The sequence below is a fragment of the Mastigoproctus giganteus genome, chromosome 3 (assembly GCF_048544385.1).
Source record: "Mastigoproctus giganteus isolate SK-2022 chromosome 3, ASM4854438v1, whole genome shotgun sequence".
NCBI lineage: Eukaryota > Metazoa > Arthropoda > Arachnida > Uropygi > Thelyphonidae > Mastigoproctus > Mastigoproctus giganteus.
In genome coordinates this window covers 256254022-256273590 of record NC_143577.1, presented here as the reverse complement: position 1 = coordinate 256273590, position 19569 = coordinate 256254022, and the positions used below count along the sequence as shown (strand labels likewise).

Genomic DNA, 19569 nt, shown 5'->3' with positions numbered 1-19569 from the left:
CTCCGTAAATACTTTCTGTAAATTGCGTGTGTTCATTGGTCGATTTTTTTTGCTGGACGATAAGCCTGAGGTTCCAGAACAAACCATGTTACCCACGCCTGAGACTGACTAACTCATCCACATTGTGAAAAAGGCCCATAAAAATTCCTCACTTCAAAGATGGGAGTCGAACTGAGATCTTTTCCACCCGTTATGGGGAGCACGGCGATGCTACCAACATTGCTACCCACGAAAAAGAGGTGATTATCCCTTTGTATTAGGCCATGGTCAATCCGCATCTTGAGTATTGTCTACATGTCTGGAGACCTCATTTTAGGAAGGATGTAGATTTGCTGTAACGGGTGCAGAGAAGCACAGCCAGATTGTTGAAGTGAACAGAAGGGTCCTCTTACCTAGAACGGCTGCAGTTCTGCAAATTGCAGCGTATGGAGACTGGACCATCTGATTACGGTGTTTAAGGCCTTGAATGGATTGAGTAAGGTGAATGTGAATGGTATTCTTCCTCATGCTGAGACTACCCACATGAGGAGGCATAAATTGAAGTTGAGGAAGGATGGTTGCAGGATAGATGTGCGGAATTTTCTTTCAGCCAGCTGGTGGTTAACTGTTGGAACAAGCTTCCCTCGGTTGTTTTGGAAAGGGATGGCTTGAATAAATTCAAGGAAGAACTACAGAAACATAGACAAATATTCTTGGAGGTTATGGATGGGTGATGTCTGTGTGGTGGTTTTTTTTTTCTTTTTTTGGCTGGTGCTATATAAACTTGCTTTCTTGCATCATTTGCCAATACTACTACTACTACTACTACTAACATTGTTTCTAACTGTTTGCAACAAAGATTTGGGAATGAAGATCCGCTACAGTGTTTAGGACATGTTCTAGGTGTAAACGCACTTTATACTTTATACGCTCTTGTAAAAATATCTTTTTTTTCTGCAGATTTCAGCTGGCATGGATACTCACACACTTTTGCTCTGTCTTATTTCTGTTTAAATTTGTGAGCACGTGAGGTGTTTAATGTTATTTACTCTACACATATCAAATGCACCGTGCAGAATGACAAGGATGGCTCAACAGTCTAAAAAATAAAACTTTTACTGATCGATGTATGCGAGAAGTGGTAGTTACAATCTGTTCTGTACAGTTTGGTATAAAGTGAAGATGGACGCTGAGGCACTTTTTCTTGGAGGTAGTTCCCGTCACCACAGCACGCACTTGTTTTCGGGATTCATCTTCGACCCTGGTTTGCAGTTGAAGACCTTCGCAAACTCGACAGAGTTGGAGACAGATCCAGCAACTCTGAAAAATTTCGAGTATTTTTAACAAGAAATTCAATCAGAAAATAAAGAACAGTTACAATTACTTTTAAAATCTACAACAGTTCTTACACAAAAGAATAAAAAATGCGTGTCAAGCGTTATTAATCCTTACTATGAGACATAAAGGTATTATAAAGGACTACTTTCGCTCAAAAAGAACAGGGGCAACTCTATGAGTCTTCCTTGATAACTTTTACACTCTGTCGGCCTGTTCCCTCGATAGCATTCCTACTGAACGATTTATTTACATTGCTCAGATGAATGCGACTAATCCCAGAATTTACTTTGAAATAAGTACTTGTTTTCCGAGTGTGACGTTTTGAAACCGATCCATGATTGAAAGAAGCTGATTTGAGGATGTTAGGATTTTTCATCACACTATTTACTAAAATTCTAAAGATAACGTAACAGCGACTCTGATTTCTTATCAACTCTAGGAACTTTGGCACGCATCACAATCATTTTCATATTGTTTCTGAACTGACCATCATCGTCTCCCAAAACTCCATAAAACAAAACTTCAGGAAAGTTTGTTATAGTCCACACTATGGTTATTTTTTTTAAGGAGCCATTTTCATGGATAATGTGCCGATCTCTTGGCTGTCAAAGTCGTCTTCAAAGTTGGATCTTTCGCATTTAAGGGTGACACAGTGCTTGATATTGGTTTTAGTGTATGGCGATCTTAATATCTTTTACAAAACAAGCGCGGTTTTCTCTTTTGTTTTGACAAGTCGGCATATACCAAAATAACGTCGGAGCTTCTGCAGTTTGCTAACCACCTACCGTATGAAATTTTCAAAGCCGTTATTATTATTATTATTATTATTAAATCCGTTTATTATTGTATTAAGTGTTTAATACATACTACTCTAACAAAATTATTCATATACCATGGAGTTTGAAAAAAACACGAGTTTCGAATGACGAATAACGTGTAGGCCCATCTTTGATCATAATCACAGCATCGATCCGTTGTGAAACACTCTCGAAGGCAGTAGGGATTTTTGCCAGTTCTCCTTCAGTGCAGTCGCTAGTTTAGCTATAGAAGGGACCAATTGGTTGTGCCCTGATCTGGCGTTCAACTTCACGCAAAAGTGTTCGATCAAATTCAGGTCTGGACTCTCGGCTTGCAGGTGTATTACTGGACTTTGTTTTACTAAAGCCGGGTTTTTACACTGTTCGCTTTATGAGATTTAGCCTTTTCGTGATGGAACATCGAGGGCCAATTTCCATAGAACTACCACAACGTGTGCACCACAGAATTTCCCAAGGTGTCAGCGTATGATGGGGTACTGATGGTTCTTTCTAAAACTGATGGTGCGAATCCAAACCCGCACTATAAGCATCATCTCTCCGAACATATATATCATTGTGGACACAATGTACTGTGGTAGACAACATTCTGAAAACTGTACAGCATCTGGGTATCCAACGTAATATTTTCCAATGTCTTCGCTGAATCGCTTTCATCACTTCCTTGAAGAATTAGTGTTCCCTTCCCATCAGGTGTTTTGTACAATCCAATCTTTTTACTACATCGGCTACTGCTGATTGTGACTGCCAGACGCAATGACAAACTTTAGATGAGATTCAACGATCAAACTCTTTGCAACCCTGTAAGCATCATGCTGCAGCTTCGGATATCTCTGTTGTATCTCGGATATCCCACTTTTAAACTGTTTTACTTAGGCTGCATCTCGTCTGCCCCGTTCACTATGTTAGGAAGGACGTCAGAATACTTTTGTTAGGGCAGTGAGAAATTTTTCCAGTATCTGCCTGACATATGATTTATTGAAATACGAGTCATTTCTTTAGGTGAATCATTATTAAAGACAAAAATAAGAAAAATAACCTTAAGATGTCGCCCTGACGAGGGTTGTGATTGCTACGAGTCTCGTACAAATATTTCATATCTAGAAGAGCGTGTACAGTTTAAGAAAAACAGTTTTAATATTGTTAGGGCCAATAAAAATGTGTGTACGCCGATGCTCTATAACAGCAGTTCTTACGTTATGGTCTATGGACCGTTAGAGGAGAAAGAACATTAACAAGTGGCTCGTGCATTGATTAAAAATCGAAATAAAAGGCTAGGCTAGTCTTATTTACTTTAAGAGCAACATCTGTCCGAATCTATGTTAATAATACTTTCGTAATAATAAAACGTTTTCTATTATTTTTAATGAAATCTGAAGATATTAGTGGTCTGCATTAAAGTTTTTTCAATCAAAAAGTGATCCATAGCTTCGGAAAGATTAAGAATCTAGTGAAATAGAATAAATTCGGATTTTTGAAGAAGTTGTGTGTTGTTTAAATGGATGCTATTTTCTGAGTTTTTGGGTAAAATTTTGTGGATTTTGAGATCTTTTGTTTTAATTTTTTTAAGTTAATGCTGATGTATTCTTTTCAAATCGGCTCTCCAGATCTGCACTTACCTGAATCTGTTCAAGGAATGCGAATCTTTTTGCGCAGTGAGGAAGTCCGCTAGAGGATTACTGGTTTCACACCATATCTGCAAAATAAAAGTAGGAAATAAGTGTTAAGCAGCCAACTACAGAAAAAAAAAGCTCTTTCGTCTACATCGAGACAATTTTTGACTTCTCAACCCTCCACTTTTTAAAGCCCACATGGAGTGTAAAAGAAATGGATGGTTGAGAAGTCAAAAATTGTCAGTTCTTTTATTAATGTTTGAACTTGGAGAAAGCAAAAGGGGCTGACATGGGAAATACGTATGATGGAGAAGCGTTGCATATGATTGAAATTCGTCACCCCAAGAATTTTATAAAGTATATGAAGAAAATAAAAGAGTAAAATTCTGTATTTTTCGAACATTTGTCTAAATTTATCAGAATTTGTCTAAAATTCTGTGTTTCGGTGATGACAGAAATCTATAAGTTTCTGTCATCACCGGAATACTTCTTATTATTACATACTTTTTCATAATTGTTAAATGTATTCCACAGTTGGTAAGGTGTTTGTGTGGAAAAATAGCTTGTAGGGAACTCAGTTAGGGCTGGACAAGTGGATTTTTTTTCGTCCTCTCTCATCAGATGCATACCAACAAGCTGGTGTACATCTGACGTATCCGTTATACCGGAAGGGAGTTCAGCAAGGGTGGTGATGCTCCGTTCTATTAGAATTAGTCTTGGTTACGAGTGATGAGTGTTTTAAAGAGGATTAACTTCGAATTGGTAAAGGGATTCTTGTTAGCTCTACTAATCCATCTGTGGACCCAGTACTCCACGGCAAAGAATTCACTAATACAGGATTGGAGAGCGGATGACTATATGGTAGTCATTCAAAACAACCCGAAGTAAGACATCTTTGTATATACTGGATCATTAGTTTTGTATTTGTTGCACCCAGCAGGGCGTGCTGATTGCCTCATAATGCTGCAAAGGCTTCTGTTTATGTATCATTGAAATAACTTCGAAATGCAAGATTTTCGTCTCAGGTTAGACCCAGGTCGGTGTATTTTTGCAATTTCGTATTTGAAATATTCTATATGGAGGCCTTAATATCATTCTCAGACCTTTTTTTTTTTCCTCGCAAAAATCATTCGAGCAGATTTCCGATGTTGGTCTCTAACCAAAATCATGCTTAAAAGCTATCGAAATTATGGAACTTTTATTTTATCTCTTTCTGAATTGTAGAAATACTGTCCACACCATTTGATATCACAAAGTTTAATATCATCGGCATAGGATGATAAATCGGAGGAATAGAAGAAGGGATCTAGTACGATTGAGAGGAGCAGTGTCTGCACTGCCCCACTCAATCGTAAGTCCAACAAAACGCCTCCTTCATGGACGCTTTATGTATATTACAATTAATCTGGATGTTGTGGTAGTAAAAATAAATGCACCCCATCTGGAGAAAGGTTTGATGATTCCTAGATTTTCTTGCATGTTGAAATACTGTTGTAGAATGAAAAAAATGCTATAATAAAGATCCTATCGAATGCAGTTTTTCTTGATTCTCGTTAGACTTGAGGAATTCTTAAAGGGCTCTTTAATACAGTCTGCTGATCTCATGCAGCTCATTCACAGGAGATCATGACAGATCTTCACTGGATGACGATTTCAAACAAGCAATAGGCTATATTATCAAGTGGTTCAGAGACAGAGAGAGAGAGAGAGAGAGAAGTCGTAGCCTAGTGGTCAGGCGCGCGGGTGCGTAAGTACACGTGCCTTGAGTGACCGGGGTTCAAGCCCGTGACTACTGAATACGGTGCTGTTTCTTGTATTCTATCTATCTTGTGAACTCCTCTGACCGTTTGGTCGTCCCGGAGTATAAACAGAAAATTTATTTATTTATTTATTTATTAAGTCGGTGGTAATTTTTGCCACTTTCTGAATTGTAGATGAGATGTTATTCCGGAAATGGCGTATTCCCGATACACTCTTTTTACTGTCGAACGGAGATAGTGCAATTTCTGTACCACCTCCGCGATAGAGTGACCCATGCATCGGACAAGCACCCAGTATCATCCCTCTTTCAAATTCGGCTAACTCATGACCCATACTGACATTGAATTACCGTCTACGTGAATACAGTGTATTTGTATACCTGCCAAGGAGTGGGTTCGTCCATAAGCGAGACGGGTGACAGCGTCGCGTTTCCTAGGAACCAGGTATTCCATGAAATCTGTCCTTTCAGTGTACTTTCACCGTAATTTATGTTTCTCTTTGTTTCCTACATGGAATTAACTTTTTTTCCTGGATTTATATTTCACAGATATTTTAAATCCGGGCACTCCAGATCACAGGCTCCAGTCCGAATTAAATAACACTCTCACACAAAAGTAAAACTAACTTACGGATCCAAAACTAATGAAGAACATCTGATCAGAGGTAAACTTCTCGAATCCCGGCAGCTTCTGATCTGGCCCATTTTCTTCCTCCCACTTCTTGTACGCCTGCACAGAAGAAAGAAACAAGCAAACATCACTTAAGAAATTGCAGTGAATATTGAATTGCCAAAGAAAAATGCAGCGCGAAGGATATCAGAGAGCAGGCAGCTAATTCACAAGCTCCTGTTTCAATGATCTCCTTCAAGGGATTTTTTTTTTACATTTTTATTAACAAGCGGCCAAGGAAATATCAAATCTTGGCTAATTCTTATATCGCATTACCACCGAAAGGCGCTTGAAAGGATTGATAGAGCAGCACGCACTTACCATGTAAGCCTGCTTCAGTCCACCATTGTCTGCAATGTTTTCTCCAAGCGTTTGCACTCCATTTAAATGAAAATCCTGCAAAAGCATTCGAAGATATCAGCATCAATATTATAAAGAATAACATTTAATCAAACATTTTTATATGTTGCTTTGCACATAAAAGTTAAATGGTTGTGTTCAAGGATTTGTTTCTCCATTCTGTTTGATTATGTTCCCAGATGATGTTGTTCTTGTTCATACAGCACATTGCAATTTAAGAATGTATTGCACTCTGTGTGTTACATCTGTATCAATGTGTGTTCACTTACTCGAGTTTCTGAGGGGATTCGAACGGAACTGTGCTCACCTTATACACCTTTCCCAGTGGACGCAAACGCGAAATGGTTTCATGGCTAACATTGAATCTTTCTACAAGAACTTTAGCATGCCTGGCTTGGATCCGACGCAGTGGCGTCCTTCATTGGCATTAGAATTAGAATTAGCATTAGTAGAGGCGTATGATGCAATAAATAACTCTTTATTGTGAAGTACAGAATTACATACAACACAATATCCCTTCACGGCGACCATGGCCAGGGGTTCACTTGTAGGAGCTTGAGGATACAGATTAAAAAATATAGCATACAAATACAAAAAAACAAAAATAATAATAATAAAAAAATACAGCTTAGCAATGAACAGCTTAAGGAATTTTTCTTTTAAGGAATATATATTTTTTAAGGAATCAGAGTAACAGAAGAGTGATAAATATCAGTTTGATTTAGGTTCATGGAACCTAAATCAAACTGATATTTATAAATTTATTTATATAAATAAATAAATTTCTGCAAATCTAAATGTGAATTTATGCACCCTCACGTTTGTAATCTAAGCAAGAGGAAGACTCCCATCAGCATTAAGCATGCTCAAACCATTCAAGGCTTCATACACCTCTATCAGATCATCTCGCAAGTGCCTACTCTCCAACGCTGCAATTTGCAGGACTTCAGCTTTTCTTGGTAAGAGCAACCGTTTGTTACCCTCACCAATCTCGTAGCCCTTCTCCGTATTCTACACCCTTCCTAAAATGAGGCCTCCAGACCTGTACGCAGTACTCAAGGCGTGGCCTGATCATTGCCTTATACAAGGGAATAAAGGCCTCCTTATCCCTGCTAGTAAAATTATGTATATCATTGACAAAACCCCATGAGCTGCTAAGATAACGTCATATCTTACTGCACAACTACCCCTAGATCCTTTTTCATTCTCCACCTCCCTGAGTGTAGTACTGCACGGTTGGTACGTTAGTCTTGGATTACTCCTACCCATATGCAGTACTTTTTGCCCTCGTGGGTAGAGCAGTTGGTAGAATCGCCATCCTGCCCACACCAGGTGTTAAAAGACATGAGTTCGAGTTCAGTCGACAACGACAGGAATTTTATGGACCATTTCACAACGTGGCTGAGTTGGTCGGTCTCAGGCGAGGTTATTATGGTTTTTTTCATAGAAACTCTGGTTTTTCGTTAAAAAAAGAGAAAATCTACCACACAAAATACTCAATTTAGAGTATATATGGAGCAATACGGTCTTAGTTGATGATGCCCATAAAACCCTGTTACAACAAAAAGAAAAACAACAGCAGTACTCTACATTTGTCAATGTTAAACTTCAGTTTGCCACCTCTTAGCCGATCTGCTCAACTTTTCTAGATCCTGTTAAAATAGTGTACTGTCATTAACAAGCCAGCAAACTTGAGTAAACATGGATATTATGGATGATATTACCTGATTAATATCATTGATAAATACAGAAAATAATAATCGGCCCAACAATTAGTCCACGACCGACAAGTAGTGTCTGTTGCTCACTCTCTGTCTTCTCCCACTCAACCATCCCTTTATCCATAGCACTAACTTATCCTTAACACCATACTGCTCCAATTTGTACAGCAGCCTTCCATGTGTAACAGTATCAAAGGCCTTCCTGAAATCCATATATATGATATACATATTATTTTTTGGATACAGTTTCTTTTTGACCAAACACATACACTAAGTGATCACTGCATTATGACCACCTATCTAAAACTTCGTAGGTTCTCCTTTTGCACTTAGTACAGCAGCTGTCCGACGGGGCATTGATTCAAGAAGGTGTCGGAAGCGTTTGGAAGGTATGGCCAACGGTCAGCAATGCAGGTATGGAGGTGATTAGTGTATCCAGACGCCTCATATGCCTTTCCATAGTGTCCCACAAGTGCCTCTATGGGATTGATATCGGTGGAGTTCGGAGGCCAATCGATATGCTGGAAGTCAGAACTGTGTTCCTGAAACCATTCCTGCACAACAAGTGCCCGATGGTTCGGCGCATTGTCATCTTGGAAGACACCATCGCCATTCGGGAAAAAGTGTAACATAACGGGGCGTAAACAGTCAGCAAGCCGTTGACGAGAGCGGAGACCACTGATACGTTGTTGCACATGCACCAGGGGTCCGAGTTCCTGCCCCACACCATACAACCCCCCACCGGCCTGCAGTTTTGATGCCATGCATGATGGATGAAGAACCTCATGTTGTTGACGACAAATCCGTACACGACCATCCATGGTGTGGAGTAAATAACGTGACTCATCTGACCAGCACACCTTCTTCTTCCAGTCTTCTAACGTCCAACTTGCATGCTCTTTGCACCAGGCGAGTCTTTAACCAATGAACCTTAGTTAGGAGAGAATGCCGTATGGGTCGTCTGCTGGTATAGTCCATACGTGCGAGCGTGCGACGCATGGTCATGCCAGATATATTGTTCCCGGTTGGCCCATGTTGTATTGGGTAGTGAGCTCTTCAACAGTGCTGCGTCCGTTCGTCTGTACGAGTCATCGGACCCGGCGCTCACCTCTAACATCAACCTTTCACTGACCTTTGCAGATTTGCCGTCGGGTCGTTGTTTGACCATTTTGACGCCAGTCTTGGTACACTTTAAGTACGGCGGCTCTCGAACACCCCGCCAGTTCAGCCATTTGGGAAATCGGGGCACCAGCTCGTCGAGCACCCACAATCTGTACTTTATCAAAGTCCGATAAATCCTTCCTTTTACCCATCATGCTCGGAATTTTACTACCTACTGAACCCACACCTTATCTATGCTACGTAGGTCGACTAACTCCGCACTCTCGTACCTCACGTGGTCAGTGGGTCGCATTCAGTTTTCATAGGGGTTCTCATAATTCAATGATTACTCAGTGTAGTATCCAATAAAGCTGGTCAGACAAGACTTCCCCTTAACAAATGGATGCTGTATCAGAACTATATATATGCAGTCTTGTCTAGATGATCCTGCAGTGTTTCTTCAACCACTAATTTCCCCGGCACAGAAGTTAAACTAACAGGTTTGTACGAGTAATTTCTCGTGTCACCCTTTGATCACCCTTTGTGAATTGGGGATACTTTTGCACATCTACAGTCAATGGGGACCTCCTCTGAGTCCAAGGATGCTCTCATAATTATGGCTAAGGGTATGCTTAGTTCCTTAGTTCTTTTGCTACTTGCTTTAATATAATTGGATAAATCCGATTCACCCCGGGTGCCTTTTTTGTGTTTAACTTCAACAATTTCTCCTCCACTTTGCTCTCATTTATTACGAAATCATACAGGTCCCTGTTAGCGTTTGATAAGCTTCTGGCCTCCACTAATTTAAAAACTGTCTGCGAACGTTTTTAAATTCTTTTTTAGAACATGTAGACTGGTGATATTACCACAGTCTGAGATTGAATTTAAAAACTGTCTGGTCTCACTGTATAGAATTTAAAAACTCAGCTAAGACCACTGCAATCTCCTTTTGGAAAGCCAAAACTCCTAATGGTAGTTACATCTTTAAGTAAATCCCACATCAGTACACTGATCACTGCCACTTAGTGGTTCCTTTATCTTCTCGTTTTTAATACATGAATAATCACTGGTGATAATCAGATCAAGAGCATTACTCCCTCTGGTAGCCTCTCGAACAAACAATTCTGTAGAATGCCATCATCCAATAAATACACAAAAGCCTTGCGGTGTGCGAGTGACCAACCCACAAATTCCAGTCAATATCCGGGAAATTAAAATCCCACATTATAAGACTCTCTGATTTACTGTCCCACTTTATTTCTCTATACAGTTGTTGGTTGTACTTATTAGAGTCATTATGCCTATAACACACTCCTACTCTCATGTTTGCTTTGGCAGTGCTCATGTCACACCAAACTGACTGAACATTGCACTGTCCACCAACATCAACTGAATGCACGTCCTTAGATTTTATGTTTCTTATCAGCATAATACCTAAACCTCTCCTATCCTTTCTGTACACATTGTACTCTCAAAATTCCAGTTCTGCATTCCTTATATCTGCGTGACACCACGTCTCTGATATGCCAGCAGTATTCGCCTTTGATGTCTTGACCAGCACCTCAAATTCATTATTTCCTCTCCATTAATGGAAGGTCGGTTGTGTTTCGAGCGGTGGGTCATCATCGAGTGACTCATCACCTGATTTAAATTTTTTTAACGATTTTTTGACTCTGGGTCATCGTATCTTCAAACTGCGTCTTCAAACATGCATGCTTTGCAGTATGCTTGTGTAGTGTTTGTGCCCAGGTTATACAATGTACTCGTAAAGTAAAGGTAGTGGGTGAACTGCAATTGGGCAGCCATCTCTTCGCCACTTTCTGCTACTTAATCCAATCGGTATCGCGCTTGATAAGCATTTGACGCAGTGTTGCTTATACTTTTGATGTGCACCGACGGATAATCACTGCGTACAATGGCTTCCACGTACTTTCTTTTTCTCCAAATATTAATTGAAAATACTGCATGAGCTGTTCTGCCACCTGATATAATTTTCTGCATCCTGCATGAGAAAAACTTTGTCTTTTATTTTCTCTATATATGTATTTATATTTTTAAATATATCTGCATCCATCCAAAATTGTGCATCCATTTTATTCGATATCTTTAGGTGCCTTTTTACCAACAAAAAAAAAACAAAAAAAACCCGCAATTATTTGAGAAGAAATAAACTTTATTTTTGTTGAGAATCCCCTTTCCGCTTTTATCACAGCAGCGGTTCTTCGTGTAACAATCTTTAAAGGTTTTCTTTCTGTCCCATTAGTACGAATATGCAAATCCCACGTATTTGCATGTCCTTACTGATCACTGTTTTTTTTTATTATTATTAGTAGTATAGGCCATAAGATGCAAGGAGGTTTGGCTTTTACTGACGAAACTTCATTAGCTGAGAGAACCCAGCACCATCTCACTAGCTTACTCTAAGCAAATTTTGATATTACACAGTGGAAGCAAATTTTAATTTCGAGAAAAATTCTAAATTTGACTGAACTGCTAATGAATAGACTAGATGTGCAGAAAATTGGGAACTGAATAACATTATCTTGGTCACCGAGGAAAACAGTGATGAAGACCAGCAAGCAAGAGCTGCATCATGCAATTGCACCAGCGGCGCGTTAAAACAGTACACTAGAAGGCGGGACCAGGATACTTCAGACTACAGTGTTTATCCAATCCTTCACTATCCAGCGCTGATATTCCCAAACCCATGGTATCCGAGCGTTTGTTTAGAACTCTGTACTTGAATTTGTTGTATTTCAATTTCTTGTTCCTTGTTCTTTGTGGTCTTCACCACTGTATGTGAATATAGGAGACTGGTGCATCCATACGACTTTCCCCTTCTTCCTATGGGTGCTGGTAATATATTTAGTTTAGTAGGTGTATCGTTGTGGCCCGCTTTCTCGTGGCGTGGACGGGTACTGGGAAGCAACCTTCCTGGTGATCGCTGCTTCGTGGTAACTGGGTGGCCAGAAACAACTGAACAACACATACAGCACAAACATAGCACTATACTCATCTCTGGACATTGTATATTTTGTATATCATCACAGAGAACCATGGCGAATTGAACAAATGGGGCCGCCCTACATAAGACACAACACATGTCCACATTCTTGTTTCTTGCTGCAGATTTTGAACTGGGTTCCACTTCTGGAACCCAGTTCGGAATCTGCAACCCCAGATTGAAGTTTCTGAAGAGGGTAGGTGTGCCTAATAAAGTGCTCAGTCAGTGTAGAGTTAATTATCAAAACTAATAAGTACAGAGAACTTACGTGGTTTAGAACTCTGTACTGGAATTTGTTGTATTGCTCCACGAAGCACTCAGTCCGCTGAAAGAATTTGGCTTGGAAGGACTTCGTCCACCAACTGCTGTGAAGTATTCCATGGACGTCCCACAAACTACCTGTGGAGATAAAAATTGAACTTACAGCTAGAAAAACGCTGTCATGCCAGTTTATAACCTCTAGTCCGCTTACCTTACTAAAGTGTTCCGCGGAACTTGACAATAAAACAGATATTTTGGCTGCAGGCAACAGGAAATACAGTATGCCTTAACAACCTGATGTACACTACATATGTTAAGTAAGAGTTTACAGTAGTTCGTATTTAAAAGAGGTTGAAAACCACTGCTGTAGGGCATGATGTTCTACATCAGTGGCGTTTATCTACTAGAATATCTGCCGATGTGAACCGCAGGAAACTTTTTTTGCCACACTGGACATTCAAACCTCGGAATTGACAGCGCGACTCTGTGTACTGACAAAACTTACAGCACCAACATCTTACGAGAAGTGTACCAACTTATCCAGTGTTGACTACAACGATTCTCAAGAGACGTTAGTGTCATTTCAACCAAATCACCCTGAGAGTTGATTTGCATAAAAAGACCTCTAATCTTGAGAAACCCCGTGATTAATATAGGTTCTCTTGAAACTTTGTTTCTGACGTGTACATATTTCCTTTGTTCATTTTATAAATATGCGTGATCTCAGTTCAATTCCAACGCTATCCATTTTCAGTTGCAGTCTGCCAAACGCCATGTACTTTTTTTGAAAGAATCCCAATTATATGTATGTTAACACAGCCACCGCTCATCTCAGTTGTCCGAATTATTCGCTGTATGATTCCTTTCGCTTCAAAGTTGGTTGCATATGCGCTCTGATATTCCCTGTAAGAGACAGTAATTTGGACCTCTTTTCGACCTGCTCTGGCTTAAAATCTCTCTGATACATTCTGACAATTTCATCTGTTTCATATCGTTCTACCAACTCCACTAATCAGTTAGAACTCTTTGACATCTTCTCTTTGCAACTTGACTTTCTCCAGTCCAACTTTTCCTAACAGTGAGGTAATTTTCCTTGTTGATTTTATTGTTCACAACTCCAGCTGCGTTCCATTTTCTAGTCACACGTTCCCAACTGATCGAGATGCTGAGGCTTTTGCAATTACTAATGAAATTACCTCGTACTGCACAGACTGTTTATTGACCTACCAAAACACCAGATAGTCCCAACCACACAGCCAACATGCTTGCTCTTTCTCTCATAAACAATCCTTCTAAGTATACAGTCGAGATGGTCCTCTACGCACCTCACATCAAAACTTGGTGATTTTAATGTTCACAACATTAAAATGGGGCCTTTTCCAAGCCAGTTCCTACAGGGGGATATTTAGGGGATATTCATGTGTTGTTGTTGTTGTGGCGAACCCCAGGTTTTCCCTCCATTAGCCGTATTGTGCATCTTGTGTTGAAGCTTACGCCAAAACTGGCCATTTGTATGTAGTGTGTGTGTTGGATGTGTATATGTTTTGATGTGTTCTGTTGTTATGTTGTCAGCTGGTACCTGGCTCTTAGCAGGTGGGAAGCGGCAACACCTGGTCACCACATCCCACCCCATCCCCGCCAGTTGGAGGCGGCCAGGATCTACTATTAGCTCATGCTAGGTCAACCCAGAGCAAAGACCCAGGAAAACCGAATTAGAGACATGATAAGAGAATAAGCTAGTTCCTACATAGGGTAATAATCCCTCTCATCCAGTTATCGTCCCATGTCACTTACTTCTCATCTTTCTAAAATAATGAGAAATCCATTAACCGTCAACTCTTAAACGATCTAGAAACCTTCCATCTGATTAATGATTGCTAATAGAGATTCCCGTCAGTCGATCCATTGGTGTTATAGTGGCTTATGTTACCCATCCATGGACAGATTCGATGGAAAAGTTTGTGGGAACTCAAACAATTGCTCTTGAAATTTCACGTGTTAAACCAGAGAGGTCTTCTAATAAACATCGGAACTGTTTTTTTTTTTTAATTGGGCATCCAGTTTTCTCTATGACAGGTCATTAGGCGCTAGGTCACTGTGACATTAAACTCCCCATAACAACTGACCGGTCAGTGGAAATGATGGGATGGCTCTCTGTCTTCTAACTTCTCCACTAATGCAGGATCTTCCCTAAGGTTCATTTGTTTCTTCCACTCTTTACCTTCTGTGTACATTAAACCCTTCCTTTTCTCCTCTTTTCACCGGAAATCTTATCCATAGTTTTGCTGATGATAGCACATTGCGTTCCACCTTCCTGTTTGAGAAACCTTGCCCTGCAGAAACTGCTTCAACTTCTAGAATATCCACCACTAATTCCTCAAATGCTGATCTCCAGGTGCTAAAATGCTAATTTCCAGTGGGTAAATATAACCTAGTTAGTTTAAATCTTTTTAAACCTCAGACCAGTCTTATATCCCACAAAAAAGGATTCTTTTGCTCCTATGCTTATCTTCGATGACACTCCGATTTCTTGGCAAGATCATATTCTTTTAATCTCTCTCTTAGCTTACGTAGAACGCGGGTAGCCGCTTACTTGGAACCAGCAGCGACATGCGGGTGAAGCTTCTCACTGGCTATAAACAAAATAGAAAGCAGTTGACCAATGCAAAACTTTATCCCATCGCATACTGAGAAGTTGCGCCTGTCAACTGCTTTCTGTGTTCATAGCCAGTGAGAAGCTTCTGCTTTATTTCGCTGTTGGTTTCTGTTAAGCAGCTATCTGCGTTCTGCGTGAAAGCACCTTTACTTTAAGTCTCCTGAGCCAAGCTGGATGATTACTTTTTATGGAGAAAGGTGGGTGATTGGAATTTGTTTTTTTTTTTTTTTTTTTTTTTTTTTTGGCAGATACAGAAAACATCCTCTTCTTTGCATCTATTACCATCATTCGTTACCATACAGTTGGTATATTTTTCTGGAATTACTACTACCCATATGCAGTATCTTGCATTCATTAATGTTAAGCATTAGCTGCCACTTCTAATAGTCCATATTTCTTGGCAAGTGTCGGAGTGTCATCAAAGATAAGCGTAGGAGCAAAAGAATCCAGGTTTCGTTGCAGTTAGCGTGCTACCGTGATTCCATTCATTAAACACCTTTTTCTAATCTTTCCATCATCAGCAAATTTAGACATTAAGTTTGATATGCCTGCATTAATATTGAAAACAATAAGGGTCGATTGATAATATTACTCCACGAAGAGCAGTGCCTACTCATAACCACACTCAGTCTTCTCCCACTCAACACCCCTTTATCCACAGCACCAACTTGTCCTTAATGCCAAACTGTTACAAATGTTTGCACAGCAGTTTTCCATGTGCAACAGTATCAAAAGCTTTCCTGAAATCCAAGTATATGATATCCAAATTATCTTTTGTATCCACTTTCTTTGTTACTGCATCATATTATCCAGTCAGACTGATCAGAGAAGATGGCCCCTTAATAAATCCATGCTGTAACTGCAGTATGATTGTATTCCTCTCTAGATGGTCCCTCATTACTTCTTTAAGCAGCGACGCCATTATTTTCCCTGAAACAGAATTTAACTACAGGTCTGTAATTATTCCTGTCACCCTTTGATCTCCCTTTGTGAATTGGGGATACATTCGCGCAACTCCAGTTCGTGGAGCCTCCCCTGAATCCAAGGACGCTCTCATAATTAAGGGTTTGCTTTCCTCATTTTCTGCCTCCCTTGATATAATTAAATAGATCCCATCAACTCTCCCCGGGTACCTTTCTTACATTTAACTTCAGCAATTTCTCTTCCACTTTCTTCTCATTTATCACGAAGCATTCAGGGGTCACCGTAGTCGAGTGGTCAGGCGCTCTACCTGCTGGAAGTACACGTGCCTTGAGTGACCGGGGTTCAAGCCCGTGACTGCTAAATACGGTGCTGTTTCTCGTATTCTGTCTATCTTGTGAACTCCTCCGAACGTTTGGTCGTCCCGGGGTATAAACGATTGCTGGCCTTACGCACTCTATTTCAAGGACCTGGATTCGAATCCCGTTTCATAGTCTTAGCTTCTTTGATTAAGGACAACCAAAAATAATAATGAATAAAGAAAGAAAGAACGAACACGATCACTAATATGCATCGAGGATTGAAACTTCTGCTTTAACCGTTAGATGGAGCCACTAACGCGAGGATGTCCAAATTGATGGCACTCTGTTGAAGGAATCCGTCGTATCATGACCTTCGTTCTCTTCTCATTCATAATGCAGATTCGTGTGGAGTTCGTTTACAGAGAAATCTGCATCTTCATCTGTCAACGCAATTTGGGCTCAGACAGAGGAAATGTGGGTTTTCCCCTGTGAGGAATTCCGATTCTGAAATGACACGCGATGTATGAACAAAATGTGAACAAATAATAGATTCATTAGATTTTAATAGAAAATTGATTTAAAGTCGGTTGGTTGCTGGCTCTCAGCGCCTCTCGCGTGGACACATTTTCCTCTACAGATCTGTAGAAGCGAACTTCGAGAGTTTATGCTGCACGTATTTGTAGGACGAAGTGGTTCCGGAATGGAGGCGCTCCCTGCTGGATGGGCAGGAGACAGTGATCAAAGGTCTGGTTGCGGTACCGTTCATTCAGCTGTTTTCTGAACATCAGGAAAATTCGGATCACTGATGACTATTTTGATTGTTGCTGTGACTGGGCGTTATCAATTTTAGAATTTCACCTCTGCGAGTCAAGAGTCGCGCAAGCTGTGACACGTTCAATTCCTTATGGAATCCACTTTAGCAGCCAGAATTCGTCTATGGTTGGTTGTGGATCGTCTCTAGCATGAACAGTATTAAAAAATTTGTATCATCTGCACAAAAAAATACGAAGAATAGAAGTGGGTCGACCAATGTGGTAAAAAGGAGTCCAGCGACCGGTCTTCCTTACAAAACGTCTTCTTCGCATTAATTATGTGAAAGGCAGGTTTCGGTTCTTAATTATACGAAGTACTCGCAAATTAATGAGGAAATGCTACTCACCCGTGTCATCAAATCCGTGAGTGATTTCGTGTCCGATAATTGCTCCAATCGCCCCGAAGTTCATGTACCTGAAACACAAAATATTAATCGTTGTACCAATGCGTGTATGCAGTCTCGAAATTCATGAGAAATAAAAGCGAAGCTCAATGTAAACATCACCGAGTAGTAATAGTAAATAGTAAGAGCCATATAGTACAAGGAAGAGAGGCTTTTGTTGCACTGGCCAGGAGGGGGGAAAAAAGTAGATAAGCAAATAATTGACATATCCAGTTGATCTTTGAATTTATTCAAAACTGGCAGCCTCAACTACCTGTGAAGGTACACTGTCCAACAATAAACGATTCTCAACGGCTAAAAGAAAACTTCCTACAATCTAGGTCTAAACCTCTTCCCTTATAATCTGTTGTGGCAACAAACAAGAATTCTTGAGGTGGGTGCAAGCATTGCGTTGACCCTATCATTCGATAAACACGGATCTATATACCCTTCGCCACCTAACTAGCAGTTTCCCTGAACTCTTTGATGTTCTCATTGATACTGTTAAGAATCCTTCAACCACATTTGTTCAGATGAATACCATCTCTACAAAATAGATTCCTTCTATCTACAAGTGCGGGCCACGATGATAAAAATTCCCTCCCACCCTCCTCTAGAGATTTGCAGATTCCCTAAGTCTCCATTAATCCGCAACGCTTTCACCATTTAACCCTCCTATTGTGTCTGGGCAGAACTGCAGACACACACCTTCTGACCTAACTTGCGGAATTTGTTCAGCTTGGTCCGTCCTATATTTATGCAACGAGTGCCAGGTCGTGCTCGTTTAATATGGTTAGTCCTGACATGAATAATAAAGCTCATGCACCCCCCCCTAAAATCTGACAACCTGTTGGTAACATCATCAATTATAACACATCCTGGTCCTCATATCTTTATCACAAAAAATGTTACCACTTTCCCTGAATCATGGGACACTTGAGTTCTTGACGAGCTCCCAGTTACACTTGTTTCAAGGGCAAGCGCTCGTTTCTTGAAACAATTTCTTCTGGTGCAGAAAGATTACAAAATTTTAATTTGTAATATATTACAGGATTTAAATTAAGAAATTTGCATTAAAAATTACATTACATTACACATTTAAATTAAATTAACAATTATCATATCCTTTTAGACATGCCTCTCAAATACACGCTACAAGTGGCATCACTATAGAAAACTGACTTTACCTATTCAATTCTAAAATGTTTTAAATATTGACAAATTAGAACTGACTGAATTGCGATTGGCTACAAACGTCATTTTTGTCTACATTTTGTGATAGAGTTTCGATGGAATGCACCCCTAATCCCAGAACAGAATTCTTTGTTGAATGAAACTCTCTTTACCGTGGGATAGTTGCTGAACCTGCCGAAAAACAGAGCTGTAATTAGCTTTTCTGTTTTTCTCTAGGGAGGACGAATTCGTAGCCACCTCCGATACCCCAGGAATATTCTTCTCTTTATTATGTTCATGCGCTTCTCAATAAATGAGCGAATATCTCTGACCTTCCGCGAAGTTTAACGGAAAAGCAACTTCCACTCATCCATACATTGCTCATTTCGACGAGATTGCTGTAGCTCGCTAGTGATTCTCCTTACCTGCCTGCCCCTTCTCGGAAAGCACCCTTTTCGAGGCCACACCCTTACTCAGAAATGATGGCCACGGCTGCTTTGTTTTTTTTAATTATCTGCGAAAAACGAAACCCAACGAGGAAGTATTTTTCCAAGGTCTCGTCTCGTTCACGAAATCTAATCACGTGATATATGCTGGACGTTATTTGCTTGCACGTCTTCCTTGTAAGCTTGCTCGTGAATGGGTCAGAAGCGTCAAGGTTATGTACGCGTATCAACACGAGTATTTTTCTCCATTTCAAC

General features: G+C 40.2%; 1 protein-coding gene across 4 annotated transcripts in view; it reads right to left on the bottom strand.

Moving 5' to 3' along the window:
- Window positions 1–1079: 1079 nt before the first annotated feature.
- LOC150089088 (endothelin-converting enzyme 1-like) overlaps window positions 1080–19569 on the bottom strand; it is a 129484-nt gene continuing 110994 nt past the window's right edge. For all 4 annotated transcript variants that reach the window (XM_090369807.1, XM_090369808.1, XM_090369803.1 and 1 more), the window contains exons 17-22: window positions 17660–17727; window positions 12629–12759; window positions 6496–6570; window positions 6136–6234; window positions 3752–3828; window positions 1080–1299 (exon numbers count right to left, since the gene is read on the bottom strand). In XM_090369807.1, the coding sequence (XP_090225933.1) occupies window positions 1200–1299; window positions 3752–3828; window positions 6136–6234; window positions 6496–6570; window positions 12629–12759; window positions 17660–17727 (550 nt within the window). In that variant the 3' untranslated portion in view covers window positions 1080–1199. The remainder of the gene's footprint in view (window positions 1300–3751; window positions 3829–6135; window positions 6235–6495; window positions 6571–12628; window positions 12760–17659; window positions 17728–19569) is intronic.